The sequence below is a fragment of the Struthio camelus genome, chromosome 4, assembly GCF_040807025.1.
Source record: "Struthio camelus isolate bStrCam1 chromosome 4, bStrCam1.hap1, whole genome shotgun sequence".
Classification (NCBI taxonomy): domain Eukaryota; kingdom Metazoa; phylum Chordata; class Aves; order Struthioniformes; family Struthionidae; genus Struthio; species Struthio camelus.
Window position 1 is genome coordinate 5467004 of NC_090945.1, and position 18361 is coordinate 5485364.

The 18361-nt window shown below is 41.1% G+C and overlaps 1 protein-coding gene across 9 annotated transcripts in view; it reads right to left on the bottom strand.

The window, feature by feature from the left end:
- The window catches only part of SLC20A2 (solute carrier family 20 member 2), a 58546-nt gene that overhangs the window by 28213 nt on the left and 11972 nt on the right, over nucleotides 1-18361 (bottom strand). For 4 of the 9 annotated variants that reach the window (XM_068941155.1, XM_068941160.1, XM_068941156.1 and 1 more), the window contains one exon: nucleotides 5383-5935. In XM_068941155.1, the coding sequence (XP_068797256.1) occupies nucleotides 5383-5671 (289 nt within the window). In that variant the 5' untranslated portion in view covers nucleotides 5672-5935. Of the gene's footprint in view, nucleotides 1-5382; nucleotides 5936-9716; nucleotides 10004-10906; nucleotides 11018-11071; nucleotides 11215-18361 lie in introns of those variants that run through there. The other 5 variants (XM_009687228.2, XM_009687226.2, XM_068941159.1 and 2 more) reach the window with 3 other exon arrangements.

The window sequence follows — 18361 nt, forward strand, 5'->3', positions numbered from 1 at the left end:
TTGAAGCAGGGGAAAAAAACATTCACTATGAACAACAACAGTAACAATAGTGTCATGCAGAAAATTCTTAACCACGTACCCACGTTCTTTTATAAGGGCTGCCCACACGCTGCATGCACAACAGGGACCGAAAGAGTGCTTTGTTCATGTTCAGTCTGTCTCTAAAAGCAGAGACTAAGACAATGTAAGAGCAGCTTTAACACTGCATCTTATTTATGACTTTCCATGACTAACAGCACTTCGCATTGCATGGCATTAGTACAATTTTGCCCTTTTTAAAGGCTTTCAGTATTTACAACCCCTGTGACTAAATATGCAAACTGATCATACTCTGCAAGAAGCTTGAAAAATCTCATTCATGAGAGTTGAACTGGAAGCCTTGGATAGAGAAAGATAAGAAAGAGTGAGTTTTCTTTTGAGTTAAAGGAAGACAAGCAGAAACAATTGAGAGTGGGAACTAGACGGTAAATTCACAAGGGACAAACTACGAACACGAGACTGGAAGAGTGAACAAGGAGCCACCAAAGCAGCTTGTCACCCTCAAGGTCTAAACAGCCAGGCAAGATTTCCCTTCCACTGCTCTCTGGATTGGCAGGTTGTTCAGTTCCTAAGTCAGTGAACAGTCACTATTCACAAAACTCATTAAATTTGGTCATCCACAGAAACAAAAGCTGACTTTCCTCCCTATATAATGCTTCACTTTAAAATTAGGGCAGTCGAGAGTCTCCAAGAAGTAAATTGGACTCTGCGCAGAAAATGAATTCCAGCCTTTCCTGGATGATCAAAACATAGATCCATTTCAGAGGCTGACAGTCAGTTACAGTCATAATCTGATTTTTTAGCTTCCGCAGTTATTTGGACTGATGCAGGCAATTGCAAATATTATCTAGGCTTATCTCCAAATGTGAGGACCAACTGTTTCCTAACAGATGTAATTCCTTGAACTTAATTTGACTTTTCAGTCCAAAATTCCTTGGTCTGGGTTTTATATCCAAAACTGATTTTGAGGTCTCTAATGGCTGTAAACCTATCTTATATCTATCTACTCTGCATGCTGGGCAAGTCTCCTGATAAAGACCCCAAGGAAAGCACTGGATAATCCCAGACCTATTGATGCAGAGATTGAGATGATCTGACATGTCTTTTACTACTTTTGTCATTTGCAAGAGGCAGGGAATCCTTTGTCTGAACATCTGCAAAAAAAGGAAGACTTTAACTTTTCCCAAATACTTCAGACATCTCTTCCCCGATGGTGCTCTGTCACCTAAGGGAAGCTGAAGTTTCTGTTTCTGATAGGTGGCCATTGGCTGCCGTCCTCTGCAGGAAAAATAGACTGAGGAGAGAAGAGGGACTCTCCCGCTACCTTTTTTTGCGGCTCATTGTGACACTAGAGAAATTCAGAACTGCAGAAAAGGCTAATCTTACTCATGGAGCAGCCAAAGATATCCTTGGCATAAGGGAATAAGACACCCTAACTAATCAGGGCATAGTGGCTAATGGTCTACAAAGTAAAGCCGATGCCTGGTGTCACAACAGGCATCCCAAGGAAGGGGATGTCTCCCAGAATCTGCTGGAGAGGACGGGCAGGAGGACAGAGGAGAGATAGCCCGCCCAGGAGCCTGGTTGGCTGGGAGAAGCTGGGTGAGCAGCACTCAGAGCCCTATGCAGAGGGGCAGAATGAGAGAAATGAAGTCCAAAAGGTCCTTTCAGGAATGGCCTTGGATGCAGAACCAAAACTGTGGCATCTCTTCCATTACTGGAACAGAAGAAAATGTTTTTATGCTGCTACGACTTGAGATAGATTTCATTTTTTGCTGTTGCCCATATAAAGAAGTCCTCATTGGGCCAGTACCTATTGACAGATCTAACACATCTTCTGTCATCATCATGTGAAAAATGTAAGGTATACCTATAAAAATGCTTCACAGACTGGTCTAGGCAGGATTTGTCACTTTAGACAGCTAATGTATGATCAGATTTCCACCTTATAAATACCAAGCTGTTCAGTCTTGCCAGACTGATTCATTGGCATCAGGTACAGCTACATTTGGAAGTCAACCAGTTTGTAAAACTGATCTCTCCTGGGATACTATCCCAAAACAACTGGTAGGCCTAATGCTATTGGAAATTCTAGATCAAACAAGGAACACCTGCTCTTTAATTTATTGGCTTCTCTCCTCCCATTCTAAAATAAAAATAAAAACACTTAAGAGACCTTTGACATGAACTTAGAGGCCAGCAAGTGGAAGTGGGGTGAAAGAGAAAACACATGGTAACATCTTCAAAAAAAAAACAACTGAAAAAAACAGATAAGTCAGCCACAGATAAACAATTACAAATTACTCGTTCTTAAAAATGAAGAAAATACATCCAAGCCACAGCTGCACTTCAAATGTGGAGAGAGGGTTGTTTTTCCTTTTTTTTTTTTTGGGGGGGGGTGGGGGGGTGGAGGTGACAAAGGGAATATGGTGCTATTTCTTATTTAATCAACTTAATCTAGACAACAAATAGGAGGCCCAGAGAGAAAGTAGTGGAGGATTGATAGGACAATGCGTGGTCTGGAAAAGTTTAAGTAAGCACATAGCAGAACAGAACAGAAAAAAATACAAATCAAGCCAGAGCAGAACTTTCCTCTGGAGCTTGCACTGCCCAAATCCGGAGGCCTTAACTATGAACATCAAGCCATAACTCCTCTTTAATGTAAAAATACATGTTCCCAATTTTTATCTTTGCAAAAATATGCTAGGAACCAAAAGGCTCACTAGAGCTGTCACAGAGTCTCCAATTCAGACTTCCCATGCTTTCTCCTGCCACGAACCCTTTCCTCGTGGTCCCTACCTCCCAGAGAGGGGCGGCTCCCGCGGGCTGGCCTTTGCTCCCGGATGTCTTTCCCACTGCCCTGCTGCTGAAGGCACTACACCCATTTTCCTGAGTGTGGATATTCTCTTTGCCAGTGGCACCTCATAGGACACCTGACTTGCATCACCACCAGGGGATCCCCGCCAGAATAACTGTCATGCAATTGCAGAGCATAATGTGAGTTAGTTAATGCTATGGAAAGTACAACCTCAAGAGCAACAGCCTGTAGCTTCCCAATTGTCCAACAAGCAATGTTTTAATCTGTTACATATGATTACAAAATTATGTCATTCCCCACACAATCCCATTGCTCCCAGCTTCCTTTTCTCTTAGAAGAGCAGGTTGCCCCGCAAATTCTCATCTGCTGTTTGCTGCAAGCATCAAAGGATCTTCCGGCAACATCTGGCAAGGATACAGCCAGACTTTTGGTCTCTCCCAGACTGTTGACTCATTTCAGCCTCATCAAAATTCAGAAGTTAATTCCATTCACAAGAACATGCTCCTGATGCGTGAGACACCGGGTGTTGGAGGGGGGAGGTTGAGCAAAAAGAGAAAGAAGAAAAGGAAACACACAGGAAAGGTCAGAGAAAGAAAAAAAAGTATGTCCAGAGAAAAGCTGGAGATGGATTTGAGAAAAACTGAATCTGCAACTTGTGACTAATTCGGTGATTTAAAATGTGGAATTTTATGCCCTTAATGCCCTAACTGGGGGGAGGGAATGCAACCGGTCATGAAGTTCACACAGGCTTATGTAAATACACATGCAAATAAGTTGTTTTCTTTGAGCTTCTGGCCAGTTGCCTCTGCAGGGGGGATCCGAGACTTAAAAATTTGCCCGCACAGGCTCAGGATGTCATAAATAGATACAAATAAGGAAAATGAGCCTTCCTATAAAGGGGAGTTTAAGAATGTGAAGGTGGGAAGATGCAGGTCACTTACATTGCAATGGTGCATGCTGCTCCCAGGCAAGTGCCGCTGGAAATTACAGAACTCTTTGAGGAAGCAAAGGCTAAATAATAAGTGTAATTAGCGCTAATAAGCCTAGAAAAAGATGCCATCCTACAGCAGAAGGAAGATCTCAGAAATCTGGGGTTGACTTTGCAAGACATTGGGAAACAGAAATCAATCAGGCATCCAAGAGTGTTTATACTCTTTGAATTTGGTACCGTCACACAAGGACTGTTTGGAGAAGCAAGCAGTGGTACCAGCAATGGTTTGGCGCTGACTGACTCCTTTTCCTCTTGCCTAGTCTTCAGGAGGCTTGGTAATAGCGAATGTCAGGGCGCTCCCCAACGGGAAGTACACAAAAACCAGTTCAGACCAACTGAGAAACCAGCACTTGGGGTCCATCCTGATGCTCGCTGAGTCACAAACCTTTGTTGTGTTTAAAGAGCAGAAGACGAAGAAACAGGAAAACAACTGCATGTGTGAGAGAGCTCTGTACCGATTCACCCGTTGTTGACAGGTTCTGCCTGAAAACCATTGGGAGATTAGCACGACTAGGCAGAAATACATAGGCTCAAGGGGGCAAATTTTGAGTGGCAGATTCCTTCTCTGTGCCGTCTTTCGTTTCAACGAAACAGACACTCTCGCGTGAGCACATCACCCTGGCACGCGGGCTGTGCAGGGCATCGTGCCGAACTGTCATGCTGCAGAAGCGGGGGTGCAAGGAGCGGAGCAGCCTGACCTCTCACTTGAGCTTCCTTTTCTGCAATGAAAACGTTGCCTTCTTGCTATGTCCTGCCCTTTAAAAGCATGTGTACTACTGATTCTTAGGGGACCTCTCCAAAAGCTCACAAAGCTTCTTGCATAGAAACAAAGAATAAATACCAAGGCTTAACGTTACTTACCTCAGAATATGCTATTTGTTCTAAATGGAGATTAATTTAACTGCAAACAAAAGCTCACATACACAGAACTACTGTCAGTTTGAGTCAGAAAAATTAAAAATATCTTAAATGTGTGCCCATCTATCTTTACTGCTCCTTTTAATTTTGTCATGGGCCAGGATTAAGTGCATGATTAATTTTAATCACTCAGCTAAACAATCAGTTTAAGCAAATATGTTTGGATTTTCCGTAAATTTTTAAAACAATTTAGGTAATTCCTTTCCGCGAGCATCCATTGCAAACTGCTATTTCTTTAGGTTCTTCTGTACCATCATAAATGGTATGCTTACATATTTTCCATTTACTGTGACAAAAATCTCCCCAATCATGTATTCAGTATCTTAGGAATATACATATACATACATATATATAAATATTATATAGAGATGATCTATCTACTTAAACTTTTGTTTTCTTCTTTTACTTAAATGACTGAATCCTTGAAAAAAGTAAATGATTAGAATAAAAGCTGTTAAGAAATATAGGAGACCAAAAAAAAGGAATAGAGGCCTCCTATATTCACACAAAACCAGCTGTGCAAATCCAGAAGCCTGAAACCCAATTTTAAAATGCACAATGGACAGGATAACAAACACACAATTAATGTTATTTGGAAAAGGAAAGCGTTACTTACCAACCATTGCACTAACTTCTCCTGCCATCAGTAGCGGCACAGTGTTGTTGTAAAGGTTAACATCAATTATGCCTTTCCGAATCGTTTCCCCGACTTTTGCTCCCAATAATACTGAGCCAGTGGTTTCAAAAACTGAAGCCAAAATGCAAGCCTGGCGTAAAGTAACAACACCAGAGCCCACAGCAGTCCCGAACGAATTGGCAACGTCATTTGCACCAACTGAAAATGCTAAAATAAAAGCAATGATAAAACCCACAATGACCATCCACAGGTACTCATCCATTGCCATCTTTCCCCAAAGCGCAGGTTAGAGTTTCCCCTTTGCAAAGAGTTAATAGTCAAGGCTGGAGGGCACCGTAACGGATTTGGAAAGCAGATTTCTTGTAAACAATGAGTTCTCTCTGGAAAGTGCTGGGTAGTGTTAGAATGTGAAGAAACTGCTAACTGCTGATTTTCAAACTACTATAAATACTGTTCATTTGGCTGCGTTCGGTCAGCAGTGAAACACATTCCATATTTTGCTCCCAAACTGGTACAACTGTGATGTCCTGTCCTGCAACAGAAAACAAGAAAATAAAAGAAAATAAAAAAGGGGGAACACTCAGCGGAGCCTGTAACAATGCGTGTTTTCAGAAGCAAACAGATGATTTAAATCCACTAATGGGATCCTACTTTGGCATGTGACTGGTCTAATCATAAAGCAATTCAGAAAAGATTAAAATTAGGTCACCTCCACAGCAATATGGTTCTTGCAACGGCAGTGGCTGAGAAAACATATTGATCATTTTGAAAGGACTTGGAAAGGTTGGGATTTTGGTGGTGCTGAATTTACCAAGCACTGTGATTACATTGTGCTATCATATCACATGCAATAAGAACACACTTGTCTTACAGCTTTTCAGTCACTGAAACAGCACAATAATCACAACATTCCCATGTTTTCCTACATATTGTACAAGTCCAGAAAAAAAGTTTGACTAAAAAGTTAATAGTTGTCTGCTCCTTCCCATAGACCATTACCAATTACTACCGGGTTTGTACTCAAACCATATGTTTTATAAGTATTTTTCAGTACTTCTTTAGATGGCCTCAGTTTTCTGGTATCCTTTTGAACCACGTTTTAATTAGTTCTTAATTTAATTTGAAAGATGAGTGAGATCTTTCAAACTAAAAATGCACACAGAGAAATGGATTTGAAAAAAGTAAATGCTTCACCATCCAAGACTTTTATATTTTGATCTTTACGTGAACAGGAGCACAAATAAGTATATTTACATAAGCCAAATAAAAACCCATATTTACACTGAGCGTACACACGCTCCCCTTTACTGCTACGAAAAAGAGGCAGTTAGAAACCAGACAAACTGATTTTTATGAGCTATCTAGGGAATAGTGGATTAAAACCCCCTAGCCTGGCTCCTGCCCTCTCTTATGTGCTTTCCCCACAATCTGGCACATTACCCCCACAAGCAAAATTTCAAGCCTGTGCTTAATTTCCATCCACGGCCCCAGAGCAATGTAGCAAGGAGAAAACTTAGAGGAAGGTTCTATGTAAAGGATGTCTAAAAATTCGGACATAACGGCAAAATAAGACAAAATAGAGAGACTTGTTTGCCTTTGAAGGAAGACAAAATTTGCGGAGTGTAACTGGGAGGCACTAAGTCATGACAGCACTGGTCCCATACCCCTTGGAGCCTTTCTCAATCTTTAATGCTCAGGACTTGGTGCGAGTCTTGTTTTGTATGATGCTTAAATGTAACAACAGATGGAAAACACGATTACCCAAGATGAGGTGGCTAGGAAGTGATTATTTGAGCATTTCGGGCTATAAGACTTAGGCCTCATGTCTTCAAGCGACTGGGAAGTATTTTATCGTTAAATAAGACATTGCAAGTGTTGACTCACTGCTACATGAGTCTGGCTCTGCAGATAATAGGAGTGTGAAAGGGGCTTAGACAGGGGCTTGGGAAAAGAGAAACATTTTTCTTTACTCTATTTGCTGTATTTGTTTTAAAATTTCTCTGATATATTTCAGTTTTTTGCTAGTAGGTAAAGTGATGGACCAGGACCATTCATTAATCCTGGAGATTCATGATTAAATCCTTTAACTCGGTCAAGTTACTGTGTAAATCCATGCAGGTTTGTCTCAGTGCCTCAGTTTTTTTCCAGAAAAAGGGCAAATTTCTCCATTTACATTCATGATACTCGTATGAATTTAATATCACAAATATATCAATCTGACCATCAACTTGATTGAAATCCACCTATGGGTTTAATAGGCATTAGGTACCACCACATATGCATGCACAAGCATTATATGGGACTCAGTTCCTTCAGACCGCAAGATAAAAGCAAAGCCTCATTCCCAACACAGAGATCTGTCTTTTCTCCCCTTATCAACCAACCAACCCATCTACTGCAGAGACGCTATTTCTTGTGTCAGGAGACGCACAGGGCCTGTGACATTCCCTACAGCAACTGAGCTCATGGGACAAAGTTGGTCAGATCTGCTCTGCAAGCCACCATCAGTTCCTACAGCTTCCAAAATAAACTCCAAAGTCACAAGGTTGCCCTGATGAGCTTCCCTGGGGACAAGAGCTCCCGATGATCCCAAAGAAATTAAGACTTAAAAGGGTGTATGTGGCAGGGCACAGGAAGCTCCTGAAACTCCTCATGAAGGCCAAAGGGCCCCCCGAAACTCGTTGGTGGGCTCCGAGCGCTACGTAACCTACCTCCCTGGAATGGGATACGAGGCCTGGGGAGAAAAGGACGTCTTAAGTAAGAAGTCACTGTTCCTGTTATTTTATGTGAGATGACAGCTGAAAACAAAGAGATCTCCCTCCAAAACTTGGGTGACTTGACTCGACATCCTTTGCATTTTTACATGTGACAGAACACAACATCAAAGCCCTGTCTTTAACCACATCAACATCAAAATGAAAAGAGGAAAGGGAATAAACACATATTTAAAAGTGAACATGCAGGCAGCATTGGAATCACTAGGTGTTACTACTTTCACCTTAATTAACTGTAAAAGATGCTAAATGTTTAAAAAAAGAAACAAAAAGGAAAAAAACAAAGGTTACATTTGCTCTGCTGTTAAAGTTTTCAGAAATGCAAAATATTTCTACAAAGTAGGCCAGTGACTAAATACAGACTAAATCTTGCAGCATGCTTCTTTCTAGAGACCAAAATATAGCTGGCATGCTCAGGCATGCTGAGTTATGCCCCTCATCACCTAATCTAACCCAAGAGCCTGTGGTATTTCGTGTTGTTATTGGGACGATAAAGAAACTGGAAAAAATGCCATGCAGGAGGGAAGGCTGGATCGTGTGCTTTTTGCACAATGGCTGAAAGCTGTTCCCCTGTTTCCTCTCCTGCACTACATTACATTTCATCAATACACCTCCCTGAATGCCAAATGCAATTAAACCTGACCTTCTAGACTCTAGGCAATCCTCTGATTTACCTGTGGGACCATGATCGTCTCTGCTGCAGCAGAGCCTCCATGGCAAAAAAAAAAAAGATTTTTGGAAATGCTCACCGTGGCTCCATGCCCCACTGGCAGATGAGCTAGACACCCCCCTCTGCGTTTATTTTGCATTTTATTAGGGCTCTGTAAACATGGAGCGCTATTTCTTTCCTAAGGGAGAGAGTAAAACAAAACTGAGCTAAAGAAGCACCTTGATTCATTCAGAATGACAAGAGAATCTGCAGGAAAAAGTCAGGAAGTGGTAACCACAAGATCATTTTAGGACATGTTTATATATGGACATTTACTAAGAGAGCTATTCTGGAAACTATTCTCAGCACATTTCTAAATGTAGACAAGATTGTAGGGAAAAACCAGCATGAAATTTGAAAAACAGTTGCTAGTTATTATTTTGGGGGGTGAACAAATTGCTGTTAAAAGAACACAAAAACATCTAACAATCAGGACAAAGGGTTAAGGAAAATTTTGCTCGGGACTGAGTTCAAAGTCTAAGGAAGCAATCAGAGTACATTACCAACCCATAATCCAACTGTGCAACATAAAGGAAACAGAGACCCAATAAATATTGTTTAATTGTCTCTTGCTGAAAATTAGGAAAGACTTTACTGTATTAGCAACGAAACATTCAAAATTCATATAAATCATATCCTATGCAACTCTTGCGCTCTCAGAGGCTGACTGACACTAAAGTTTAAAACTGTAACCTACAATCGGCAGTACAGAGATTCAGTGAGGTCCCATTTTAAGTGGCTTTTTTTGTTGCCCTAGTATGAGCAAAAATCAAAAGACAGCAGCTAATGTAGTATTTCTAAAGACAACTCTTACAAATAGTGCACTTCACCTTATGACAAGACATACGGGGGAGGACGACTTCATTTCCCTTGCAGCGTTCAAAACAGCAGGCATTTCATTATAGGCAGTCGCATTTAATCGGTACTGACAGGCGAGTTCACTTCTAGTTACCGGTGCCTGAAAAGTCTGTCTAAAGTGCTCACCGTCCTGCAACTTGTAGGTTATTCCATAGCTCTGAAATTTCTGTACGTTGTTCTTTATGTAAAACCAATTTGTCAGGCTTCCCACCAACGTATATAGATGCAGCGATCTTACAAACTCACGGCAGAAATTGCATTCCATTCTAGTGGTTGGTATGAAATAGAGCGCTGCACAGAAATCAAATCTGATTTATAACCAACGCTACTAACATAGCTCACATAAACAGTTCTTATCTTTTCTTGTTCCTGCTCAGGTCATAACGCTCACAAATCATCTACTTATGCTACTAATACAACTGTCGCGATACGAAAGGTGGGGTAATTCAAGTGGTTCAGGACTAAGAACATCCCTATATGGCTCTAAATTACATGCAGAGGACTTGTCACAAGGCCAAGCATGATGCAAGTTTAATGCTCCAGGACACAAAAAGGGCCTTTGACTTATTTCAAAAAAAATCAATTAGCATATACGCAGAAACAGTTTATGCATCAAGCAGTTCCTATTTTGATATAATGTCTTTTAAGAATGCTTTATGCTACTACTCGATATGGAAACAACCCTGAAGTTCATAGCTTTTCAAGGACTCTGATCAGGTTTAACACAGCAGAGGGGGACTGTCACCATCAGATTCCAAAGCTTCCAGAGGATGCTTTCCCTTCTTAGTCCCTACCAACCTCTGCTCCCACCACTGAAAGGGCAAAAATACATATGAAACATGTAGCATGAGATTTTGTTGTTGAAAATGCTCACTAAAAATACAGAAAGCAGACATGATTAGGCAGCAGTTTAACAAACCAGTAAAGTAAGACAGGGAAAATATCAACAAGTCCTTGTTGCTCATTTGCTGTTAAATATCTTTTCCTCTACCTAAAGTATAATCTGCAGTGATTGAACAAAGTGCTTCTAGTAAGCAAAAGGTTTTTATGTTTTGACACTGTAGATTTTTAAGGTCCACTCAGGGAAAACAAGCAAGTACTTCTGGATATCAAAAGCATTTTTCCTAAAAGCAAACCATGCACACAAATCTAGAAAACTCACCTAGTATTTAAAAGTTGTTTCAAGAGAAAAAGGAGCTAAGCTCTTCCAGCGACTTGCCTTGCTGACTGTGAATACAGGCTGCAGTCTAAAATAGATATCCTATCATTCAGCACAGTCACATCTGAACACACAAACTTCCACAGGGTAAAGAGGTCTGTAACTTACACAAGCAGTCCTGGGATAAAACTCCCTCCCGCACAGGACGGCATGCGGGACACCACTGAGAAGCATCAGTGCGAGTCCAGTCTTATTCAGTAGGTGAAAATCTGCCTCCTCTTAAGCCAGGAATTCTGCCGGGGGTGGGCACTGATAAAACACATCACTGCGTCACGGGTGCACTACCGACACAAACCAATCCAATGAAGCTCAAATTAAAAGCAACAAAATGTTCTCTTTTTTCCCAAGCATAGGCATAGGCAGGAAAGGCAATTTTATTTTTTACCACAGACAACCACCGCTGGTGGTGCAGGTAATCTGTGCAAAGCCACAAGTCTTCTCTTTGGAAGCATACTAAACGCACACTTAATTCACATGATTAAAGTAACAGCAGGGTATGCAGGTCCCGTTCAGGAAAGATGTTGCACGCTCGTTACTTTATCCATGTCAGTAGAGGTCTCACAGGCTACACAGACCGCATAAAGTTAAAGATGCGGCTGAATTTTGACTGGATCAATGCCTAAGCAAGCGACTTCGCTTACAAAAGTTCAACCTAAATTACCCAATCAAAATTCCTTAAACCGCTTTCCTTTAAGTGGGAAACATTTTTGAACGTATGTCAAGGCAAAAAAAAAAAAAAAAAAAGAAAGAAAGAAAGAAAAAAGGATGTTTGCCCGAAAGCACCTGGCTTAGCTGTATAAAAAATATTTGCTCTAATCCTATATGATAGAATTAAACCATTTTATTCGGCAAAAAGGCTTTTAAATCAAAGTGGCATTATTGTGGTTTAAAAATGGGATACAGACAAATTTATTGGAATCGGTTTCCAGTTTATAAATAAAAGATGTTTTTAATTTAACATTTTCACTAAAACCTTGTTTTTAGTCCATTCTTAGTCAAATCTGTGGCACTGTGTTCAAATATAGCACACAAATCAGTAACTTTGCTGTGTCATCAACATTTGAGAAAAATCAAATCATTGATTTAAATGTGGAAACACAGACTTGCAAACATAATTCTTACCTCATCTAATTTTTAAAGTTTGAATAAAGGATATTTCCTAACAAATGAGATAAAACATTTCTAAACTGGTTAAATTCAGCTGCAGATGACATTCAGGGATAATTTGGTAAATCTGAGAAGCAGTTTATGTTTCTGAAGAAAATTCACATGGAAAGTAAACCTATATCATCATCTACAAAGAATCAGAGCAAAACTCCAGTTAAAAATCTGCAATGCAGAAACCACATTAAAAATCCCAATAAGAAAATGATGATAAATGTCAGGTCATGATACTTGATAAGCAATGGCGACTCTTTATTTATGGTTGACACCCAACTGCTATTAAGCTCACACTATAGCTGGTAACTTTGTGAAAAGATCAACCTTTTAAGTCTAGCTGTAGAGTGAAGACTTTAGTTCTGCCACATCTGGCTAACAGCTTTACATGTTTTAGAAAAGAGAGGGCGGGTTGGTATTTTCATACTGTTTCTCTCTTATTTACAAAACAACATGTTTTAATAATAAGGTTATGAACCTTCTCCTGCAGACTGAAACACATCTGAATGCCATTCTTTACAAGCGGTATCAATGAATTCAAATGCGGCCGATCATAACTGTAAAATGTTAAGTCAGCTTGTATTTATAGGCCTGGATGCCAAGGTTCTAAGGAAGTGAATAAACAAACACCGAAACTTTCTTGGAACGCTGCTTTAACTTTATAAAGTCAAAAATCAAATACAAAATATTATTTCATTTTCCGTTTATAGCTAACAAGCTGTTGATGTCTGGCGTGGTAACGCTCCAGCATGACCAAGTCAGAATAAACCCCCAGCCCACCCTAGTTGTCTTGAACTCAACTACAAGCACACAGATGCAAACAAAAAGACTGCCAGAGGATAACTCTTAGCTCTTTTCTTCAGGAGATATCTACATTTATTTCAAAAGCTAGAACTTTCCAGCCCAATCTGTGGGAAGCATCTCGGGCCTGAGAGAGCAACAAAATTGAACTATTTAGGTGCCACTTCCCACGAGCTAACCTGACCACAGCGGTGGTTTCTTGTTGATCTTGACTTCAGAGCTTTGTCTACGTATCAAGCAAAGGATATAATAAACAGCACAGAAAAAAAATATATCTTTAAAGCTTTGGTTCTGCTAAGTCAGCATTGTGGGCCTTAATCTCAGGAAAATTCAGTCCAAGATAGGTTGACCATTAAAAAAGTTACAATTTGGGATACCACTAAAGAAACAGGCAAAGGAAAATTTATACGACCACAAAATAAACTATGAGGATCGGCTTTTGGCAATGGAAGTAGCAGTGTAGTTCCCATCAAAATAAATATTTGTAGCAATGATAAATATTATGTATTACAATCTCTATCAGATATTATAATTATTTCTCAGTTGTAATTTAGCCTGGCAAGTCCACAGTTGAGAGATCTATCTTAGACTCTACAAACCCAGGGTAGGCAGATTTATATTCTGGTTTAAATAATGTAATAGGGCAAGCTGATTTAAATAATCAATTTTTTAAAACTTGTTTTGCATTTCTGCATCAGATATTTGCTGAAAGATAAACAGGTTCTCTTTTATCAGTAACCTCTAAAACAATGTTAATTTGCACCTTAATGCAACTTTCATATCAAAACTTTGGAACTTTTTTTTTTTTTGGCCATTCAGATGGGAAAGCTACATTTTATCCAGATCCAAGCAGTTGTATGTATTCTAAAACACATACTAAACATGTCTCCTCTCAATCTACAATCCAAGAAAGGAAAATCAATGACCATGAAGGAGATCTGAACATGGGTTGAAGATGACTGCACATCTAACACATATCTCAAAGAATTCCAGTTTCTGCAATAACCTTCTTTCTGTCTTTGATTGATGGCCTCCACGACCATCTCTATGGTGGGGGGACTTGAAGCACGACACCACACTCTCATTAGTGCCGGGAAATCAGCCTTGAAGTCTTCTAGACTAATGGAGATTTAACACAGCTCTACTGAACGCAGCATCGTTTCTGGGCGCTTCAGTAATTCTATTGTATCTAACGAATATGAATAAAACTCTGAATATCTGTTCTGCAGATAGCAGAAATGGAGACATTTCTGAGTGAAGCTACAAATACAGCTTGAGCCTGGAAAGAGCCTGCTGTGATCAACAAGAGCACATCTGCTTTTGCGTATGGGTAGCAAGCTCTAACACGTTCTGTTATCTATGGGGATAATCTCTGAATAGAAAGAGATGTATCCATGGGTTTCACTGCAACTAAAACAATCCCAGGGACTGTCTGGAAAGTCTAATATTGTAGACATAAAAAGAAAAAAGCCACTGGACATTCAGGGATGGGGTGACTCCTCTGCTCTGGGGAAGCAAAAGTTTTTTATAGGCTTTCTTGACAGCTCTGAACTCTGTCACATCGGTATGCAGACCTCTTTTCTCAGTGAAGCCTTTGGGCTCTCAAAGAGGACATCCCATCTCATCCTAGATAAGATACATCCCTTACCCATGACCTGGATGAAGCAAGGTGGGTGAACTGCTGCGCTTACATAAACACGTCCTATCATATAGCGTGACTCTAAATGAAATCTTGCTTGTCTCCTGAGTGAGCAAGGCCTGGGAAAAAGCAAGCTTTTGGCCAGCGCTGAACCAAACACTGTCCCAGTTCAATCCAGGAACCGGACTTTTATCACCTGCAACTTTGGCTGATTCACCACCGAGCCTGAGTGAACTTACTACCTCCATTCCAAACAAAAGGAAATGGATGAATCGCTGCTCTGACGCTCGCTTAATCAACCATTTCCCCATTTCTGAAGTAAGCAATCAACACGGTCAAAATATTTCTAAAGACCCTGGCTCCTGCTGACAAGTCAAAAAGCATTCTTCTGAATGGGTAATGGTTCTATGCTGACTATACACAGAACAAAAACTGCCTGTGAAACATGCTAATGGCATTTGGAAAATAAGTGTTTTGCAAATTCAGAAGCTTATGCAAAGATCCCTTTGGTCAGAAGCCAGAACAATTTTGCCAAAAGTCAACAATATGAATTCTCAGATAATGGAAATCAGACACCTCAAGCCCCAAATTGCTTGCCATTTTCATTTCACTTGGGGTTTCAGAAAATAACTGCTGTAAAGCGTTTTCCCCTCGAGATAGAAGGGAACCAGTTCTTTGGCTCCCCAGAGTCCAAAGACTCTCTCTCTTAAAAAGGAGTTGGAGTGAGACTAGTTATCCGCCAGTACTCTGTCAAACCATACTGGCTGTCTTTCACGGACAATCTCCAAAATCAGTGTGTCTAACGTGACAGAAGATTAAGCACTGCTGAAATGAGTTAAAGGAGGCAAAGATCAATGAAATACCAAAGAGAGGAGGAATAATGACTCTCAGAGGTGCTGGCTGGGGTTACTGGAGTAAGCACAAGTAGATAAAGCCAACATTTGGGGGCAAAGGGAGTTGTGCCTTTATCTGTGTGCGCTGTAGTAATGCAGTCATAAAGGTGGAAACAGCAATAGAGCCATTGAAAGCTATGGCTTTGGCTTCATTTCATAGGAATAGGAGCCGAATACTATGCCCTCAGACCCTGCCTATATGATCACCTATTTAGGATTCTAATAATTTCTGGAGACAAGTCCAAGCCATAAACGGGACTTCAGTCACAAGAGTGAGACAGTTTCCTCTTCAAGTTGTCCAGCAGATGTTGACCACACGAAGAATGGCACTTGCCAGCTAAAACGCCTTTTCCCCTCAAAGCTCAATAGCTGCTGATCGCTGCTGTTCTGAGTCCATTTAGTGGTCCGTATTTATGTCCTGTAGCCATCAGTACTAAAGACAGGGGGAGCTTGACAGGGAAGCAGAAAAAAACACCTCATGTTCCACCTCCAATGCAGAGCTACCGCACCGGCTGCTCCACTATAGGTCGATAGTCCTGCAGGAGCAAACAGGTGGCTGACAGAGTTGGCACGTTGGCTAGGAATTAAATCGCCGCTGCTGGAACATGCCAGAGAATGTCCAATGGGCTGGCACTTGACTCAGCAAACACCTCCAAGAGGACTTATTAAGGGCAGGCAGCTGTGTGAAGCAGGTCAAGAAAAGCTAAGCTTTACCCTCCACAAAGCGAAATGTCACTCTCCACTTCAACACTTCTCCTGTGCTAGAATTAGCACTGAAAAAGCTTAGGAAAAGCAGACCTACAAACCAACTCAATATAGCATGTTGGTCACGGATCTTGTTATCAAGAACTCTCTCCCCCAGATGAGCTAGCACAGAGATGGCTACATGTTTTACCTGGGCTTTTTCTAGACTGGGAGCAAACCCTGGAAATGTTAGCACTGGAGCTTCAGAGGTCCAGTGCCCACATCCAGGGAAACACATACAGCATTTGTGAAGATACGGGCAGGATACTGGGGGAACACAGCGCCTCCTCTGAGCTGCTCAGTGAACTCATCTGTGGCAAGTGTTGCAATTTCTCTGCTTGCTGACAGAGAAGCTACAAAGAGAAGAGAAACCTTTGGAAGAGAAGTTTATTGAGATAGCAAAAGATGGTATTTCTTTGAGCATGCAACACCAGCAAACGGCTCCAGCAGCCAGTACGCCTCATCCTCTTGAAAAGGTGTTTATAGCTAGGCTGTGCTGGTGATAGTGATGCCTGACAGCACCCCGATGGCTGCCCAGAGGAAGATGGATCGTGTGGATGCTGATGCGAAGTCCAGGAATAGCAAAGGGGATTCCATGAGGAAGCCTCCCTCTTCCCCTGCCCTTCTGAGGAAGGGTCAAAATCAGAGCTAGCAACGTGGAGACTGCTGAAAGGAAGGGCATACCCATGCCCAGTATCCCCAGTAGATACCGCAAGTTTTGCGGAACGCGGGCAGGGCCCAATCACTGCCTGGACTCCAGCTTCAGCAACCTGATGCTTTTTGAGTTAATCTCTGACCCTCGTATTGATGGGTCCAACCCAGTCACCCTGAAAAGGAGCTAAGGGATGCTAGCATCCTCCTATGCTCACCACAGCTTGAAGGGGCCCCAAAACAACACTGGAAGCTGCCCTAAGAGATGGCATGGAGGCTCAGGATGTCTTCACTGGCATCCAAAATGCTGCAGCATACAGGAAATGCTGTGGTCGGCTCAGTCATGCAGGCTGGAGGCAGGCTGTCCAGTTCCGACGCATCTGCCAGCATGCCCACGCTTCAGTGGGTGTGGGCACCAGGAGTTGAGGGTAGCTGCATTCTTCTCCCTAGGTCGATGTCCTGTAATTGGATTGCTCTAGACCTATGTAGTTCCCTTGCAGAAAATGACCTGCATGACAAGGGAACACGTGCTTTGGCACAGCACTGCAAGTGTTCAAGGTGCAAAGCTGACAGCAGTGCATGTGCTAAAACAGAAACAGCTTTGAGCACTAACAGACTTCTCAGCCCTATACAGGCACTGAGAGAACAACTAAATCACTCATACAAAAGTATGGTGCAAACCCCCAGAGAACTGAAGTACTGGAAAGTCAGGCAAAAAAAAAAAAAAAAAAGAGAGAGAGAGAGAGAGAGAGAGAAATGGTAAATAAAACAATCTGAGGCAGCCAGGTCTGACAACAATGCCAAGTGAAGAGAGTTCTCTGGAGGTGAGACAAGCGTGAAGCATGTGTCTTCCACAACTGGGAAGGGGCCACAGCCTACCTCTATGGTACTGATGAGGAAAAAAGTTTCTGGCTCACAGTTATCTACAGAACAAATAAACAAGTGGATCATCATGTAAAGAAATATTGAATACCCATGGAAAAAAAGTACATAAAATCATTTTCATTTAAAGCATTAAACAAAGAAACTATAATTAATAAACTGAACTAGTCACTAAGACCTACAGAAGTCATTTCTTCTCATATCTCTCCTTCTATATACAAATTAGGAGGGGAAAATAAATTCTCACATTTTTTCAACAGCCAATCAGTTCCTTAGCTTTGAAGTAGCTATGTCTTGAACTGAATTAAATGAATAAATTGATGTGAGGAAAATGGTTGCTTTGAAATGGTAGAATAAATTACTCCTGTCAAAATGGGCTTAATATTTCAATCAACACTGTCTCCAAATGTTTCACAAGTTATCTACTGCAATTTGATTTTTGCTTTAAAACTTCGGCAGACATGAACTGCTTCGCATCAATTCATTTAATACAAATAACTAAATGGATTACAAAAAATTTGGGCTATATTTTAACTGGCTCATTTCAAATCTGAAGTAGGGTTTTAAAATAAATATGATCCTTTCCAGTTTTCTCAGCTATGCAGTATTTTCCGTTCTCCAAAGTAGTCC